The 14,392-nt window shown below is 39.8% G+C and overlaps 2 protein-coding genes and 1 pseudogene across 2 annotated transcripts; 1 reads left to right on the top strand and 2 right to left on the bottom strand.

The window, feature by feature from the left end:
• The first annotated feature begins 335 nt into the window (after nt 1-335).
• LOC105831951 (myotubularin-related protein 13) lies at nt 336-8,969 on the top strand. The gene is made up of 12 exons (XM_012672469.3): nt 336-1,258; nt 1,506-1,591; nt 1,673-1,960; nt 2,048-2,267; nt 2,354-2,595; nt 2,675-6,984; nt 7,057-7,204; nt 7,372-7,517; nt 7,594-7,820; nt 7,948-8,154; nt 8,259-8,341; nt 8,572-8,969. The coding sequence occupies exons 1-12, from the start codon at nt 1,159-1,161 to the stop codon at nt 8,662-8,664; spliced, it is 6,150 nt and encodes a 2,049-aa protein (XP_012527923.1). The 5' UTR covers nt 336-1,158; the 3' UTR covers nt 8,665-8,969.
• Nucleotides 8,970-9,744: 775 nt separating this feature from the next.
• Nucleotides 9,745-11,859, bottom strand: LOC105831954 (zinc finger CCHC-type and RNA-binding motif-containing protein 1). The gene is made up of 4 exons (XM_012672474.3): nt 10,953-11,859; nt 10,755-10,866; nt 10,019-10,366; nt 9,745-9,910 (listed from the first exon to the last, which is right to left on the bottom strand). Exons 1-4 carry the CDS (start codon nt 11,063-11,065, stop codon nt 9,782-9,784), a joined length of 702 nt encoding a protein of 233 aa, XP_012527928.1. The 5' UTR covers nt 11,066-11,859; the 3' UTR covers nt 9,745-9,781.
• On the bottom strand, nt 11,252-14,363 carry LOC105831949 (annotated as a pseudogene).
• Between the last annotated feature and the right edge of the window lie 29 nt (nt 14,364-14,392).

The raw sequence follows: 14,392 nt of genomic DNA, 5'->3' as shown, positions 1-14,392 counted from the left end.
ACACACTGCGTCCACAGATACCTACTACAGCCACTAGAGGTACTATAAACAGAGATGAACCTGAGAGCTGCCACTGCGGCCTTTTTCGTGCGACCGCTATTTGACTAACATCAGCGCCAAACGTGGATGTAAAGTTCGTTCTACATTAATCGCAGTCGCCAGTTGCAATTTGCAACACCCAATGACTGTCGAGCTTTAACTAGAAACTAAGCGCTTATTGGATGTCGTAAGTCGCAACTGGCTGCTTGCAATTAATGTAAAACGGGCTTTATATCCACGTTTGGCGCTGATGTTAATCAAATATCGGTCGCACGAAAAAGACCGCAGTGGCCACTCTCAGGTTCCTCTTGGTTCCTCTCTGGTGGTCACAAAAAGCCACTTTTAATTAATTTGCCATTTTTTATCAACTCCGGTGTGAAAAAAGATAGGAAATGAGATTTTAAAAAGTAAAGGAGAAAAAGAATGAGAAAGATCCAGTAATATATGCTTTGAAACATTTAATTGACCAATCAGAACGAAGAATTTTACAAATTGGCCAATCAAAGAACGCTTCGAAGCGTTTTTAGCGTCAAGTGGATCGCACCCTATGTGGCAGAAGTCCGAAATTAGCATCCTTGATCGTAAGATGTCTCGTCGACCCGTACGCGAGCTCAACAAACACTCGATGTGGCGTTTGACTTTGGCAGGTTATGGATTGAGGTTTCGGGGTGTGGCATTGTTATTCGGCGGATCCGCGGGAAACATTACGAGACGCGGCAGTGGCGACGCGATGTCGCGTTAAAAACCCGCACGGGGCGCGCGCGCACGACGATCGCAAAGTGTTCGTGCACGCGGAAACTTCCTCGCACGTCGGTGTGTCTTCTTTTTTTTTCTTAACGTGAGATCTCCGTGTCGCTCACGCGTTGATTCCTTGGCTTGACGTTGATCGCGCATTAACGGAACGAAAGGAATCGTGACGCGGAACGATCGCCGGGAGCAATGCTCGGGACATTTTCAAATCGCCGAACTCTGCGTTGACGGCGCGTCGTCGTCCGCGCGCTCCTTACGCTTGACGCGCAAGGTAGTAGGAGCCGAGTCCGGAGCTGAGCCATCGAGGCACGAGCGATCGAGGCAGATCGCGAAGGTCCATGAGATCACGTGTAACAAACACGACGTGGGATGTTGAGCGCAACCACCCCGACTCAGCCCCACGAATACACCGAGATGTCTCGGTTAGCCGACTACTTTGTAGTGGTCGGCTACGATCACGAGAAAGAAAGTGAGTCACACTCGAGATTTTGCGCTTGACCTTTTAATATTTTTTTTTGTAATTCAGTTTTCACATTAAAATAAATGACATTAGAGAAGAAGATTAAGCAAAGTATGATTGAAAACAATAGATGTAGTTTAATCTTCCACATGGATACACATAGTGAATTCTTAGCTGCTCCACTAACTTGCTCCATTAACTAGCATCGGCAAATATATAACATGTTTCTGTTTACATACTTGTATTGCAATTATAGGGGGTGGTGTAAGTAGTGGGGCTATATTACAACGATTCCCAGAGAAAGATTGGACAGATACACCTTTCATTGAGGGCATAGAATGGGTAAAGCTATCTCTTTGCACAGACAAATTTGATTGTATCAATAGTATTTAACTTACTGTCACGTTACATACCATCTTGTAGTTTTGTCAACCACAAGGATGGGCCTTATCAACAGAGAGGCAGGAGCCACGATTTTTTGTCTCAATATTAACGGATATTGATGCAAATCGGCATTACTGTGCTTGCATGTGCTTCAACGAAACGATATCGATTGTGCCAAGCAAACCTGTAGACGAGGAAGAGGATCCCGTGGACGGTGATAGCCGCCCTTTGGTCAGGGCGATCCCGACTATTGCACATCATAGCATTATGTATGCACCTAAGTGTCTGGTGCTGGTTTCCAGACTCGATTACATAGAAACATTTAGAGTATGTGAATTATACATTTAATTATGCATTTATTGCAATTAATATTATCTCTCATCTTAATTTATTTATGATTTATTGCTTTTGTAGAACTGTCTTGGCATTATATATACAGTGTACGTGGAAAATCTCGGTATACCGTTGGAGACATTAGTCGGAAACATATTAGGATGTATTCAAGTACCTCCTGCTGGTGGGCCACAGGTACGATTCAGCATCGGAGCAGGGGATCGTCAAGCACTTCAACCACCAATTAGTCCTTCCCTTCCTATAACTCATACTAGTGTAAATTTATTATTTCAGCAACTAGGTAGGAACATAATAATGATTAAGCATGCAATTTGTACAATTTATGTTATCTCAAGATTATGTTACTGACACAAATGCTGTTTCTAGGTATTCGCAATGTACTAGTATTATTTTGTGCCGTCATGACAGAACACAAAATACTTTTCCATTCAGCCAGTTATTCTCGACTGACCGAGGGATGTCGCGCCCTAACAGCGTTGATGTATCCATTCAGATATTCACATGTTTACATTCCTCTTTTGCCAGCGGCTTTAGTCGAAATACTCAGCACTCCAACTCCGTTTATTATGGGTGTACACAGTTCATTGAAACACGAAGTTGCGGAACTTGTAAGATTTTATTTTTATGTGTGAGCTCGAAAGTCTTATTTTAATTTGAATTTTTGTTACACGATTTTCGTGTTTACAGATGGATGTAATAGTTGCCGATCTGGATGGAGGTTCCCTAACAGTGCCGGATGGCGTCTCGCTTGCTTTGCTACCGGAACCATTGCTCTCACAAACACAGGACGCGTTATCTCTGGTGTTGCAGCCGGAACTGGCGTGCGCGGATTATGCGTTTCCTCCGCTTGCCACCAGAGCTCCGCATTCCCCCATGCTCGACAAAGAACTTCGAGCGGTATTCATGAGAACCTTTGCTCAACTGCTGCAAGGATACCGTAGTTGCCTGACGTTGATACGAATACACCCGAAACCCGTTATCACTTTTCACAAGGCCGCATTTCTAGGGGAGAGAGGTTTAACAGACTGCGATTTCACCACGAGAGTTTTGGATTGCATGTTTTTTACGTCTTTTATCGCGGAAAGAGGTCCGCCGTGGAGGCCCTGCGACGTATGGGATGAATTGTACAGTAACTTGAGCGATCAACTGAAACAGGAGACGCAGGATCATCGAGTTATCCTGACGCATATCCAAGAACTAGCGCAACAGTTATACCTGAATGAAAATCCGAACCCTCAGCCGTATGTGCAGAAGATTCTGAAGCCACCTGAGGGCGCGTTTGCGAGGATTCACCAGCCTCTCTTGCCACGTATTAATCCAGAGCAGGTTCAAGCGATCATCGACGAGGGTCTCGCGAAAAATAATCTCAAAGTCAGATTGTCGTCTCTGCGGCCGATTCAACCTCGCATCGTGCCTATTGGTCCGCACATCTCATTTGTTCATGACACTAGACACTTGGTTAGCAATTCGGCTCGTAGGCTAGAAGTTTTACGCAATTGCATTAACTGTATATTCGAAAATAAGATTTCGGACGCCCGCAAAACGTTTCCAGCCGTTTTGCGAGCTCTGAAGAGCAAAGCGGCTCGATTGGCACTCTGTATGGAATTGTCGCAGCACGTGGTCGGGAATAAAGCTATGCTGGAACATCAGCAGTTCGATTTAGTGGTACGTCTAATGAATTGTGCGTTGCAAGATGACTCGTCGATGGATGAACACGGAGTTGCCGCGGCGCTGCTGCCTCTCGCCACCGCGTTCTGTAGGAAATTGTGCACCGGAGTAATTCAATTCGCATATACCTGCATTCAGGAGCATCCGGTATGGCAGAATCAGCAGTTTTGGGAAGACGCGTTCTATCTGGACGTACAGAAAGACATCAAACGCCTGTATCTGCCGGGTGACAATTCGCCACCTAGGCTCATGAACGATGGTATTCTGAGTCCTATTAGCCCACGGGATGGTAAGGAGTTTCCATACCGCGACCGATATTCCATCTATCAGGCACAGGAACCGTCAGCATTAGAGATAGCCGCGGATCAGATGCGAATTTGGATGTCTATCGATCCCGAGAAGCAAAAGGAACTCATGAACAGTGAGGAAAGCACCATGTATAGCCAGGCCATTCATTACGCCAACAGAATGGTTTATCTGCTAGTGCCGTTGGACATCGGTTCAAAGACTCATCGTCAGGATCACATCTACGACGAGGAACGGGCCAGTAACAGCATCACGAATAGTGTGGCGAGCGATAGCGGCGACGCTGAATCCGGATTCGAGGAGACCGACCCAGGTGAGACCGGTAGTGCCGTCATTCGCATGGTCTCGCGATTCGTCGATCGTGTGTGCACCGAGGGCGGCGTCAGCGCCGAGCACGTGCGTTGCCTGCACCAAATGGTCCCAGGTGTCGTTCATATGCACATCGAGACGCTCGAGGCGGTTCACAGGGAAAGCAAGAGACTGCCACCGATACAAAAGCCGAAGATTCTTACACCAAACATGTTGCCTGGTGAGGAAGTGATAATGGATGGCCTACGCGTTTACCTGCTACCGGATGGCAGGGAGGAAAGCTCCTCAGGATTACCCAAAATACCGCCTCTCTTGCCAGCCGAGGGTGCAATTTTCCTCACAAATTACAGAATAGTATTCAAGGGTATACCTTGCGATCCATTCGCCTGCGAGCAACTGGTCGTCCGTGCTTTCCCTGTGACGTCTTTGACCAAGGAGAAGCGTGTCGCGGTGCAACACCTGGCACACTTAGATCAATGTCTTCAGGAGGGTCTACAATTACGCTCTTGCACGTTCCAGCTGATAAAATTGGCTTTTGATGAGGAAGTTACGCCTGAGAACATTGATACCCTAAGAAAATTGGTACACAAAGCTAGATATCCACCGCATATTTTTCATCATTTTGCGTTCAATGGTCAAGTCTTGGTCACGCAGACGGCGCATCACAAGGGCAAGGAGAAAAACGCCACCCTGAAAGGTTTCGCGAAGAAAACTTTATTGAAGACCGCGCGAAAGGCCGGTTTCAAGCCGAAACAGTCGTCTAAGCGGCAGAAGTACGTGTTACCGAACATGAATATCATCAACAGCAATAATAAGTACATGACATCACCTGGTCGAATGAGTCTCCCGATGACCGACAACAACGACCTCAGCCACGATGACGATCTCAGCGTGGACGATTTTGAAATACCCGGCGTGGTGACGCAACCGCCGACTGACGCCAAGACTCTCGAACGTTTATCTGAGCGTAGCTACGTCAGGGACTGGTACCGATTGGGCCTTTATTCGAACGGACCACATAATAATCGTCGCAACGAGCCCTTCCGACTGACTTCTGTGAACTGCGCCTACATGATCTGTCGAAGCTATCCCGCGCTTCTGATTGTGCCTACTTCTGTGTCGGACGAGAGTATTCGGCGATTCTGTAGACTTCATCGTCACAGTAGACTGCCGGTTGTTACTTGGCGACATCCACGAACTAAGGCATTGTTGATTAGAGGCGCAGGTTATCACGGAAAAGGCGTAATGGGCATGCTAAAACCCCATCCGACCTCTGGTAGTAATCTAAAGACCACGTCCTCAGAGACTACCTCCTCTTTGGAGCAGGAGAAATACATGATGGCGCTTGTTGCCGCGACACCGCTCTCCGTACTGCGACAGGGTTCCGCTTGGGGTATGTCCGACAGCTCTCTAAGTATAGATTCTCTGTTACTAGCGGCAGAAGATCGGAACGCTACGCCTGAACAATCGCGTCGTAATCCATTCAACAAACCGCTCGGGACTCTAAGTTCGTCAGGCGGCAAAGGTCCTAAGAATTTCGGTCGATGGGGTTCCCTGAAGGACAAAAGGCACAACTCACAAGCTTCCTTGACTTCCGTTCACCACCAGCGCGGAACTGTCAGGCATTCCGCTGATTCCGACAGCGGCACGGAATGCGTTCACACGTTTCAACGTGCCGCTCTCTATATTCTAGGCGAGAAAGCGCACATGAAAGGCGTAAAGGCGGAATCCACCCCTAAGATGGATTTCATTCCGGTAGAATATTATGACGTGAGGCATACGAAGACTGCATTTAAGAAGTTGATGCGAGCGTGCGTACCTAGCTCACCAAATGTGGAACCTGATCAGAGCTTCTACAGACTCATTGAGAGCTCAGAGTGGTTGCAGCAGCTGCAGAGCTTGATGCAATTGGCGGGAGCAGTCATAGACCTCATGGATATGCAGGGTTCATCGGTGGCTGTTTGTCTGGAAGATGGTTGGGATACCACGACCACCGTTTGCTCCATAGCGCAGGTGTGTCTTGATCCGCATTACCGAACGATCGACGGCTTTAGGACCTTGATCGAGAAGGAATGGCTTGGGTTCGGACATAGATTTGGTCATAGGAGCAATCTTTCTGCGAATTCGCAAACGACTAACTTCACACCTACGTTTCTACAGTTCCTCGACATAGTACACCAAATACAGAAACAGTTTCCTCTGGCCTTTGAGTTCAACGAGTACTATTTGAAGTTCTTAGCTTATCACTCGGTGTCCTGCCGCTTTCGTACATTTCTGTTGGACTGCGAGTTCGACAGAATGGAGTGCGGCATCACCGCCATCGAGGATAAAAGAGGTTCCTTAACGAGTCATCATAAAGGCGTGGACACCGGTAGTGACGACGACACGATCTATCCAGGTGGTAGACTAGCGGGAACAAACAAACAAACACTTGGCTGCAATCTCGGGCAAAGTATATTCGATTACATAGAGAAGCAACACGCAAGATGTCCATTATTTTACAATTTTATGTATACATCGAACACGGAAAATCCTGTTCTACGACCAGTCTCGCATCTGCCGAGTCTGAATATCTGGCAATTTTATCTGGAAGAGGAACTGGCACACGGTCCAGCGTATGATCTGGAAGTGCTGCAACAGGATTCCCAGCAGGAGGAAGAGGCCGAAGCTGCGGATGGCATAGTCAAGAGTAATCGTAAAGTCGTCACTCAGGGGTGATTATTACTTCAAATGCCGAATTTAGCGCTTGCAATAAAATCGCGAAATTACATATCACTCTTTTCTAGATACGATGGCGTCAACACAATGGTACCTGATCAGTTTTCGCATCTTTTGGAGGAAATTCACAAATTGGAAACCGAATTGGGACACCTACCACAAAAATGGAAAGTACTCTGGGATAAACTCGAATTACCGAACACTGATTCCCTTGCTGTAAGTTGCAACAGAAAATGCCTACCAAAATTTTTTTTATGCCAAGTTATTCTTGTTCGAAAAACAAAACTTACATTATATATTTCGTAGATATCTTAAGACTTCATGTCCGAATATATTCACTATTATAAAGCCACATAATTGTGATTGATCTTTTCTTTTTCTAGCGGCACGCATCGTTCAGTACGGCACTTGTACGATATCACGGTCGATTGATTCACAAACGTTCTACTTTAGAACTGTTATTGCGCGGCAAACTTGCCGGTGGAAGCACCACTGGAAACGAAGGTTCTGTATACGCGCATCCACATAGGTATCATCAATTGTCTATACAATTCACTCAAATTGATTGAACGTATCGTAAATGTGAACGATTAATTTTGCCAAAGGTTTGAACGATTGGATTCTGCAACGCCAACTCATTGCGACGCATGTTCGGGCGTGTTATGGGGTCCCGTGAAGGCTGGATTAAGATGCATCGATTGCGGCCACGTGTGTCACGACAAATGCGCGGACGCTGTGCCAAAGAATTGCACAAAATACAAGGCTGTGACAGATAATCTTCAGACTCATACGCTTACGAGAAGTGGTGGAGATAACGGAAGCGTGAACTCAAGTATGTGCCAATTTTATTAATCTGAAATAGAATTAGATAATTTAGTTCACATATAATCTTCGTAGCAGCAAGTATCATATTCAAATCACTTTTGCTACTTTATATTAATATAAGCTTTCTTTCGTAGGTGTAACAACTATTCAAACTTCATCCCAACAATATTATGAACAATTTTCGAGTAACGTAGCGGAAAATAGAACGCACGAAGGTTATCTTTATAAACGAGGAGCTCTATTAAAGGGCTGGAAACAAAGATGGTTTGTACTAGATTCTATAAAGCATCAACTGAGATATTACGACGCAGTGGAAGATTCGCACTGTAAAGGCTACATAGGTATGTAATCGAATTAAATGTATCGAAGTAAAAGAATATAAATAATACAAGAGAAGTGAGTTTGAAGAAAGATAAAATATATATTGCAAAATTATATATTATAGATTTGGCCGAGGTAGTATCTGTTACTCCAGCTGCGCCGATGCCCGGACCACCAAAGAAAACGGACGATAAATCTTTCTTTGATGTAAGTGTACATCTTATTTTGATAGAAAATTACACGGTTAAAATATGAATATTATAAAAAATGTATTAACTTATTTTGAGATCAATAATTTCAATTAAATTAAGTTCAGAACACAAGATGTTATGTTAGCGGTTGTTAACTTTCTTTTTGTAATTTTGCAAAATTAACTTATTTTTGTAATATTTTATAAAATTATTGATGTCGTATTAGTGAAATTGTTTTCTTTACAGCTTCGTACAAATAGACGGACATACAATTTCTGCGCTGCCGACGCAGCCACAGCGCAAGAATGGATCGAAAAGGTTCAAGCATGCTTACAATAAGTGTCACGAGCGCTTGATTATAGTACTAATTTCAAATTCTGGATGTGACTGATATAGAAAAGAACACAAATTTTAATTTTGTTATATAATCTTGTATAGTCTAATTGTATGCGTCATAGACTGCAGTAATCTTGCTTTAAGTATTTTAAAATGCAAACTTTCTCGTTGGACTGAAAATAGTATCATAAATTAAATGTGATACATTCATATCTTCAATATAGGATTAGTATGTGAATATAATGTACATTTCTTTGTGATTATGTATTAAATTTGTATTCATCCAGCTGGAAGATGAGAGATCGCTATATAATGCGCCTAAACTTTTTTATTTTGTTTAATATATTTTCTAATGTTAAATTATAATGGATTATAAAACGAGGTATAGCTTATATATATATAAATATAATAAATTGTACACTTTCATCGAAATGTGTACAGCATGTCTCAAGATTGATAGTTTTTGTCAATTGTGAGTTCCTTGAGCACAAATTGGAATCAATTTTTTCTGAATAAAAGTATTATAAAAATATCCGATTGCTAATCGCGAATTATTTTTTAACGCAAACACATTATTCTCCAAATAATTTTTTTCTCAACAAAATTTTAATTTGGATTCTGTTGTATATTAAAATGGCCAATATTTAATATTTAAAGTGTAAGAGCAGAAAAATAATGTAAATTTTAAATTTTATTAAAATTAATTTATTAAAAGACCAACATTGAATTTATTGAAATATTTCTTTATTCTCTTATAAAATGAATAAAATTATTATAACTGAGACATTCTGTATAATTACTCAAATGCTATTGTAATTAATATTATTACTTGATAGTTTGCGATTTTGTTTGTTAAGTGTTAAGCTCAAAGCCTATATATGAGAAAGTCAATTTCTGTCTAAATATGTTAAAAATTTATTAATACTCCTGCCATGCTGACAGTAAAATTAAATTAAGAATACTTTTGGAGTATTTTTTTATTATAGCTTGAAATTCATAATTTGAAAATGAAATACTATTTATATTTATATATATTTATTAATATACAATAACTTCGAGATTTTACACATACATCATATATATATATATATATATATATATATATATATATATATACACATTATTCACTAAAATCCTCTTCGTCACTGAAATAGTTATTCTTTTTATAACGTTTTTTTGGTACAGTCAAAGTTTCTTTTTTATCGTATTCATCTGTTGTTTCTCTACATTCCATTTCATTACGTCTTTGCTGAAATATAAAATAAAAACAAAAGTTGTTATTTTTTACTCTAAAAAAGTTTAACTTATTCTTCTTTCTTTAAGTTTTAATTAAACTATTGAAAAATCGTAATTATACCTCAAGTGCAATAACAGCACTTAACGTTTCCAGCTCTTCGTCTGTATCATCATTAAAGTCATCAACGTCATCGAAGTGGCGTTTTGGTACTCTTGTCGCTTCATCACTATCGCTATCAAAATAACTTGTGTTGCACTTTTCTTGTTTCACATTTTTCTTTCGTATTCTAACTTTTTTTGCTGGTGGTTCCCTGGAACCTAATGCGTTGTTGGTACAACAGTATGACAAGTGTCCTTGCTGTCCACATTCGTAGCACTGTGATTTGTCAGGATAATCCCTGCGACGTATGAATTCAGTGCTGCGACCATTATCAACTGCTATTGAACTTTTCACGGTGCGACCAAATATCTAATAATCAAGAAAAGGGAAAGGACATCAACAACATATAAAGAATCTCTATTGATGTTATTTAAAATTATAGTTTGTCTTTATATATCTCCTTCCAGAAAAAAAGGCAGATAATAAATTAATTTGAATTAATTTCCCTTTAAAACAATTCTAAACATTCCACATTAAATTTTTTTATTTTTCTATTTATTGACAGAAAACATTAATTATTATCTCACAGCTACCGATACTGATATTTCTTTTCAATGAATTTTAAAAATATACAACCGCAAAAATGGCATGTGATTGAGTAAATGCTCTATTGACTACTCAAAATGATATAATCCTTCGAATGCAAGCAGTGCCGATTAATAATGGATTTAAAAAATAAACAAAAATAGAAATTTACCTCCTTATTATTAAGATCTTTTGCACAAGATGCTGCATCTTCAATCTTAAGAAATAACACAAAGGCAACGCCGCGACTACGACGCGTTACTTTATCTTTCAGGATTGTTACTCTGCAAATAAATATACGTAATATTTGAACAAGATATATATTTGTCACAGATACGGTACGACGAATTATAAAATACTTATAACTCACTTGACAATTTTCCCATAATGTCTCAACAGCTGATGTATATCGTTGTTGGTTAGGTTGAACGGTAAATTCGATATATAAACAGTTGATTTACTTGGAACGACGCCACCGCTCATATTTTCACTTTATTTATTTTATTTTGCAGATTATATTATTGGCAATCACATGAATTTCTTTTCTTTTGCAAACATTAAGCTCTAAAATGTCTCATCGAGAAATCCCCCAATGGATGATAAAGAAGTTCCTAATTTAGGTTAGGATGAAATTAAAAACGTCGCAAACACCAAGGCTATCTCGTGATATAGGTTTATAATATTCCATTTATTCATCTATATTTTCGTATACAATTGTGCACAATTAAAGATGTTAAACTTAATGCATTTACAATTTTTGAGATTTTTGTTCTCATTATTATAACCTTGATCTTGTGTAGAAATAGTTTATTAATTAGTTTAAAAGATTACAAGTGCCAAACTCATTTCTCATTATTTGCTATATATATCTCAACAGCATATAAATAAAATAAAATGTAAAATAAATATTTTTATTAAATTGTTGATTTAACATTAAACTACAGTCATGATGAAAGTTAACAACATGTTACGCATACAAATAAAATCCAGCATTACAGTATTATTCATGATTCTATTATCTCAGCACTATCCTCGTCCCATTCGAAACTGCATTATCTGTTGCTTATCAGTGATCTGGCCAATATCTTCCTCATCTTGGACATGCTCTTCCTCAATGACAAATCCCTGCTAGCTATCCATACTATTGCTCTGTTCACTGCCTTGCTCCTTGTCATACTCCATTATCTCCGCTTGCTCCTCGATGTATTGTATTATCTCTTTTTAATTATCAGCGCAATCTTCCAACATTTTTTTAACCTCTTGCACCTTTTCCTCCACAACTTCCTCCTCGACAATCTCGATAATTTCCTCTACTCTTTCTTCCATTTCTTAGGCGCCCTCATCATACCATTGTCCATATCCATCACTATTTCTTCATCATCAGCGATATCTAATAGCTGCTGATGATGACTGTTCTCGACGTGTTGATAATTCTCGTTATTGTCAACTAATACGATCATGTTCTGGTTCTCCAAATAGTGCTCATTGTAATTGATGTTGTGTGGCATGCTTTCCAACATATCCGGCACGATGTATTGATCCTCGCTCGCAGCTTTAGCAATTATCTTCATGATCTTTTGTTTCTGTGAAACGGTCTCCGTATCTCTGACGCCGACGGAGGTGGCTATGTCGCTGGCGACGTAACTGAAAGCCTCCGCCTTGGATGACGGTTCTAACGGAATGGCTGGCGCGAATGAGGAAGACTCGGTGACGTCTCTATGTAAATCTTTATGCATGCAATCTAGATGCACTTGTAGATTTTTCAAGTTCACGAACACTTTGTTACAGTATGGACAAATATTGCCCTTCGACTTCTTATCGTCCGTCATACCATTGTGTCCGGTATTCAATTCGTGAGTGATGAGCTCGATGGCATACCTGAACGACTGAGTGCACTGACTACATTGAATGTCGTCAATAGAGAGTGGGTCTATAGGTAAAGAGCGATGTCGAGAAGCAGGCCGATGATTACTGTTTAACTGATGTCGCACCAGTTGGAACTTTGTCAAGGCAATGTATGAACATTCCTGACATTTCGGGAAACACATGCCTTTCGGCGGCGACACGTTGTGCTTGGTATAAAGGTGATAAATTAAAAGACGCTTGGTCCCTTTGTAGCCACAGTGTTCGCAAATCCTCCTCAGATCAAACTTCTTCTTGTGTACGTCCTGCATGTGTCTTCTGTAATGATTTGTATATTTGTCGTTTAGATCGCACTTGTTGCATTTCGAGGACTTATTAATCTCGCCGTCGATATTGCCATTACACTTGGAATCATTTCCATTGTTATTGCTCGGCAACAAATGATCGGATTTCAAAATCACATAAGATACTTTTATTTTGCACGTGGCATCAGAAGATCTTGCTTTTTTCTGTGTGATCTTCAAGCGAATATTTTTGTTTTTCACTGAATAAGGATACTTCTTCAATACTTCTTTGATAATCTTTACGTGATTATTGATAGAATCATAGGTGCTCGAATGATCATTTATCTTGGACTTTTCCATGTCCTCCTCTTTCATACCAAAATATATTCGTTTAGATGAACCATCCTGAGATTTCAAGTAATTCTCGGGTAATTCTGAGAAATCGGGTATACTCCAATCATCATCCGAATTTGCGTCTTTCAAGTTCCTTTTGCTCTTCCAATTTTCTTCGTCTTCGTCCTCAGTCGTATCGTTTTTACTGTCTCTATCTGGCGAACGTCTACAAGAGGAGTTTCCCTTGTTATATATGTCAGATGCTTGAATGATAGGTTTTGTACTGTACGTAATGTCACTAAAAGAATGTTCCAAAGAAAATGTATTTTCTAAAGAGAATATTCCTGGTGTAATATCATCTGCTTCCGGAAGATGGAATCTGGATGGGCCCGGAGACATCTCCTGCTTATGTCCTGAGGATGAACTGTGGAATGTCTCTATTTCGTAATAAAGCATCGCTGGCGTCGGTAAAAATTCGTCTAGTTTTCTCTTCCACCCGGGAAGCCTTAAAAAAACCATTGACATTTTAACATTGTTTATCAAAATAGTAGTTTATTTCTTAAAATAAATTGAGTTTGGAATATTATAAAATATATACTTTTTACCTGGCACCAGCTGTCCAGGCAAGGTCGATGTCAAACTGGTGCAGACAATTAATTTTGTAACAGGAGTTGAAGGTTTCGAGACAACTATCACTGAACACGTTGGTAATTTTACCTTATCTTCTATTTTAATAAATTTAAGTCTGCAACCATTGTCGACTACTATCAAACTTCTTTTTAGATATTTGATGCAACCAAATATCTATATAATAACCAAGAAAAAGAATATTAATAACATAAAGGATCTCTATTAATGTCATTTAAAATTATAGTTCCAGTTTGTCTCCTCTTCCAGAAAAATAAATAAAGGCAAATAAATTAATTTCAATTAATTTCTTATTAAAACAATTATAATATTAAACATTTTATGTTGAATTTTTTTCATTAACTAACAGAATATAGTTATTAATTAATATTTCAAAGTTATCGATACTAATCTTTCTTTTTAATGAGTTTTGAAAATATGTAGTCCCAAAATTGGTACGTGATTGAATAAACGCTCGGCTGATTCGATGTGACGATATAATCATTCGAATACATGCAGTATAGATTAAAAATAAATTTAAAAAATTAACAGAAATAAAAATGAACCACCTCGTTATTAATATTATATCTTTCGTACAAGACACAAAACACTTCAATCTTAAGAAATAGCAAAAAAGCCGCGAATTCGATACGTTGCCTTGTCTTTCGATATTGTTACTCTACAAATAAATATACGTAATATT

This window comes from Monomorium pharaonis, chromosome 4 (genome assembly GCF_013373865.1).
Source record: "Monomorium pharaonis isolate MP-MQ-018 chromosome 4, ASM1337386v2, whole genome shotgun sequence".
NCBI classification, from domain to species: Eukaryota; Metazoa; Arthropoda; class Insecta; order Hymenoptera; family Formicidae; genus Monomorium; species Monomorium pharaonis.
This window is presented reverse-complemented; position numbering and strand designations above follow the sequence as displayed.

Coding starts and splice junctions, on each gene's coding strand:
- LOC105831954 (XM_012672474.3), bottom strand. CDS start 11,065: ATGAGCGGTGGCGTCGTTCCAAGTAAATCAACTGTTTATATATCGAAT. Junction 10,367..10,754: donor AAGATCTTAATAATAAGGAG/GTAAATTTCTAT, acceptor CTTGATTATTAG/ATATTTGGTCGCACCGTGAA. Junction 9,911..10,018: donor GTGCTGTTATTGCACTTGAG/GTATAATTACGA, acceptor TTTATATTTCAG/CAAAGACGTAATGAAATGGA.
- LOC105831951 (XM_012672469.3), top strand. CDS start 1,159: ATGTTGAGCGCAACCACCCCGACTCAGCCCCACGAATACACCGAGATG. Junction 2,596..2,674: donor AACACGAAGTTGCGGAACTT/GTAAGATTTTAT, acceptor TCGTGTTTACAG/ATGGATGTAATAGTTGCCGA. Junction 7,518..7,593: donor GTATACGCGCATCCACATAG/GTATCATCAATT, acceptor ATTTTGCCAAAG/GTTTGAACGATTGGATTCTG.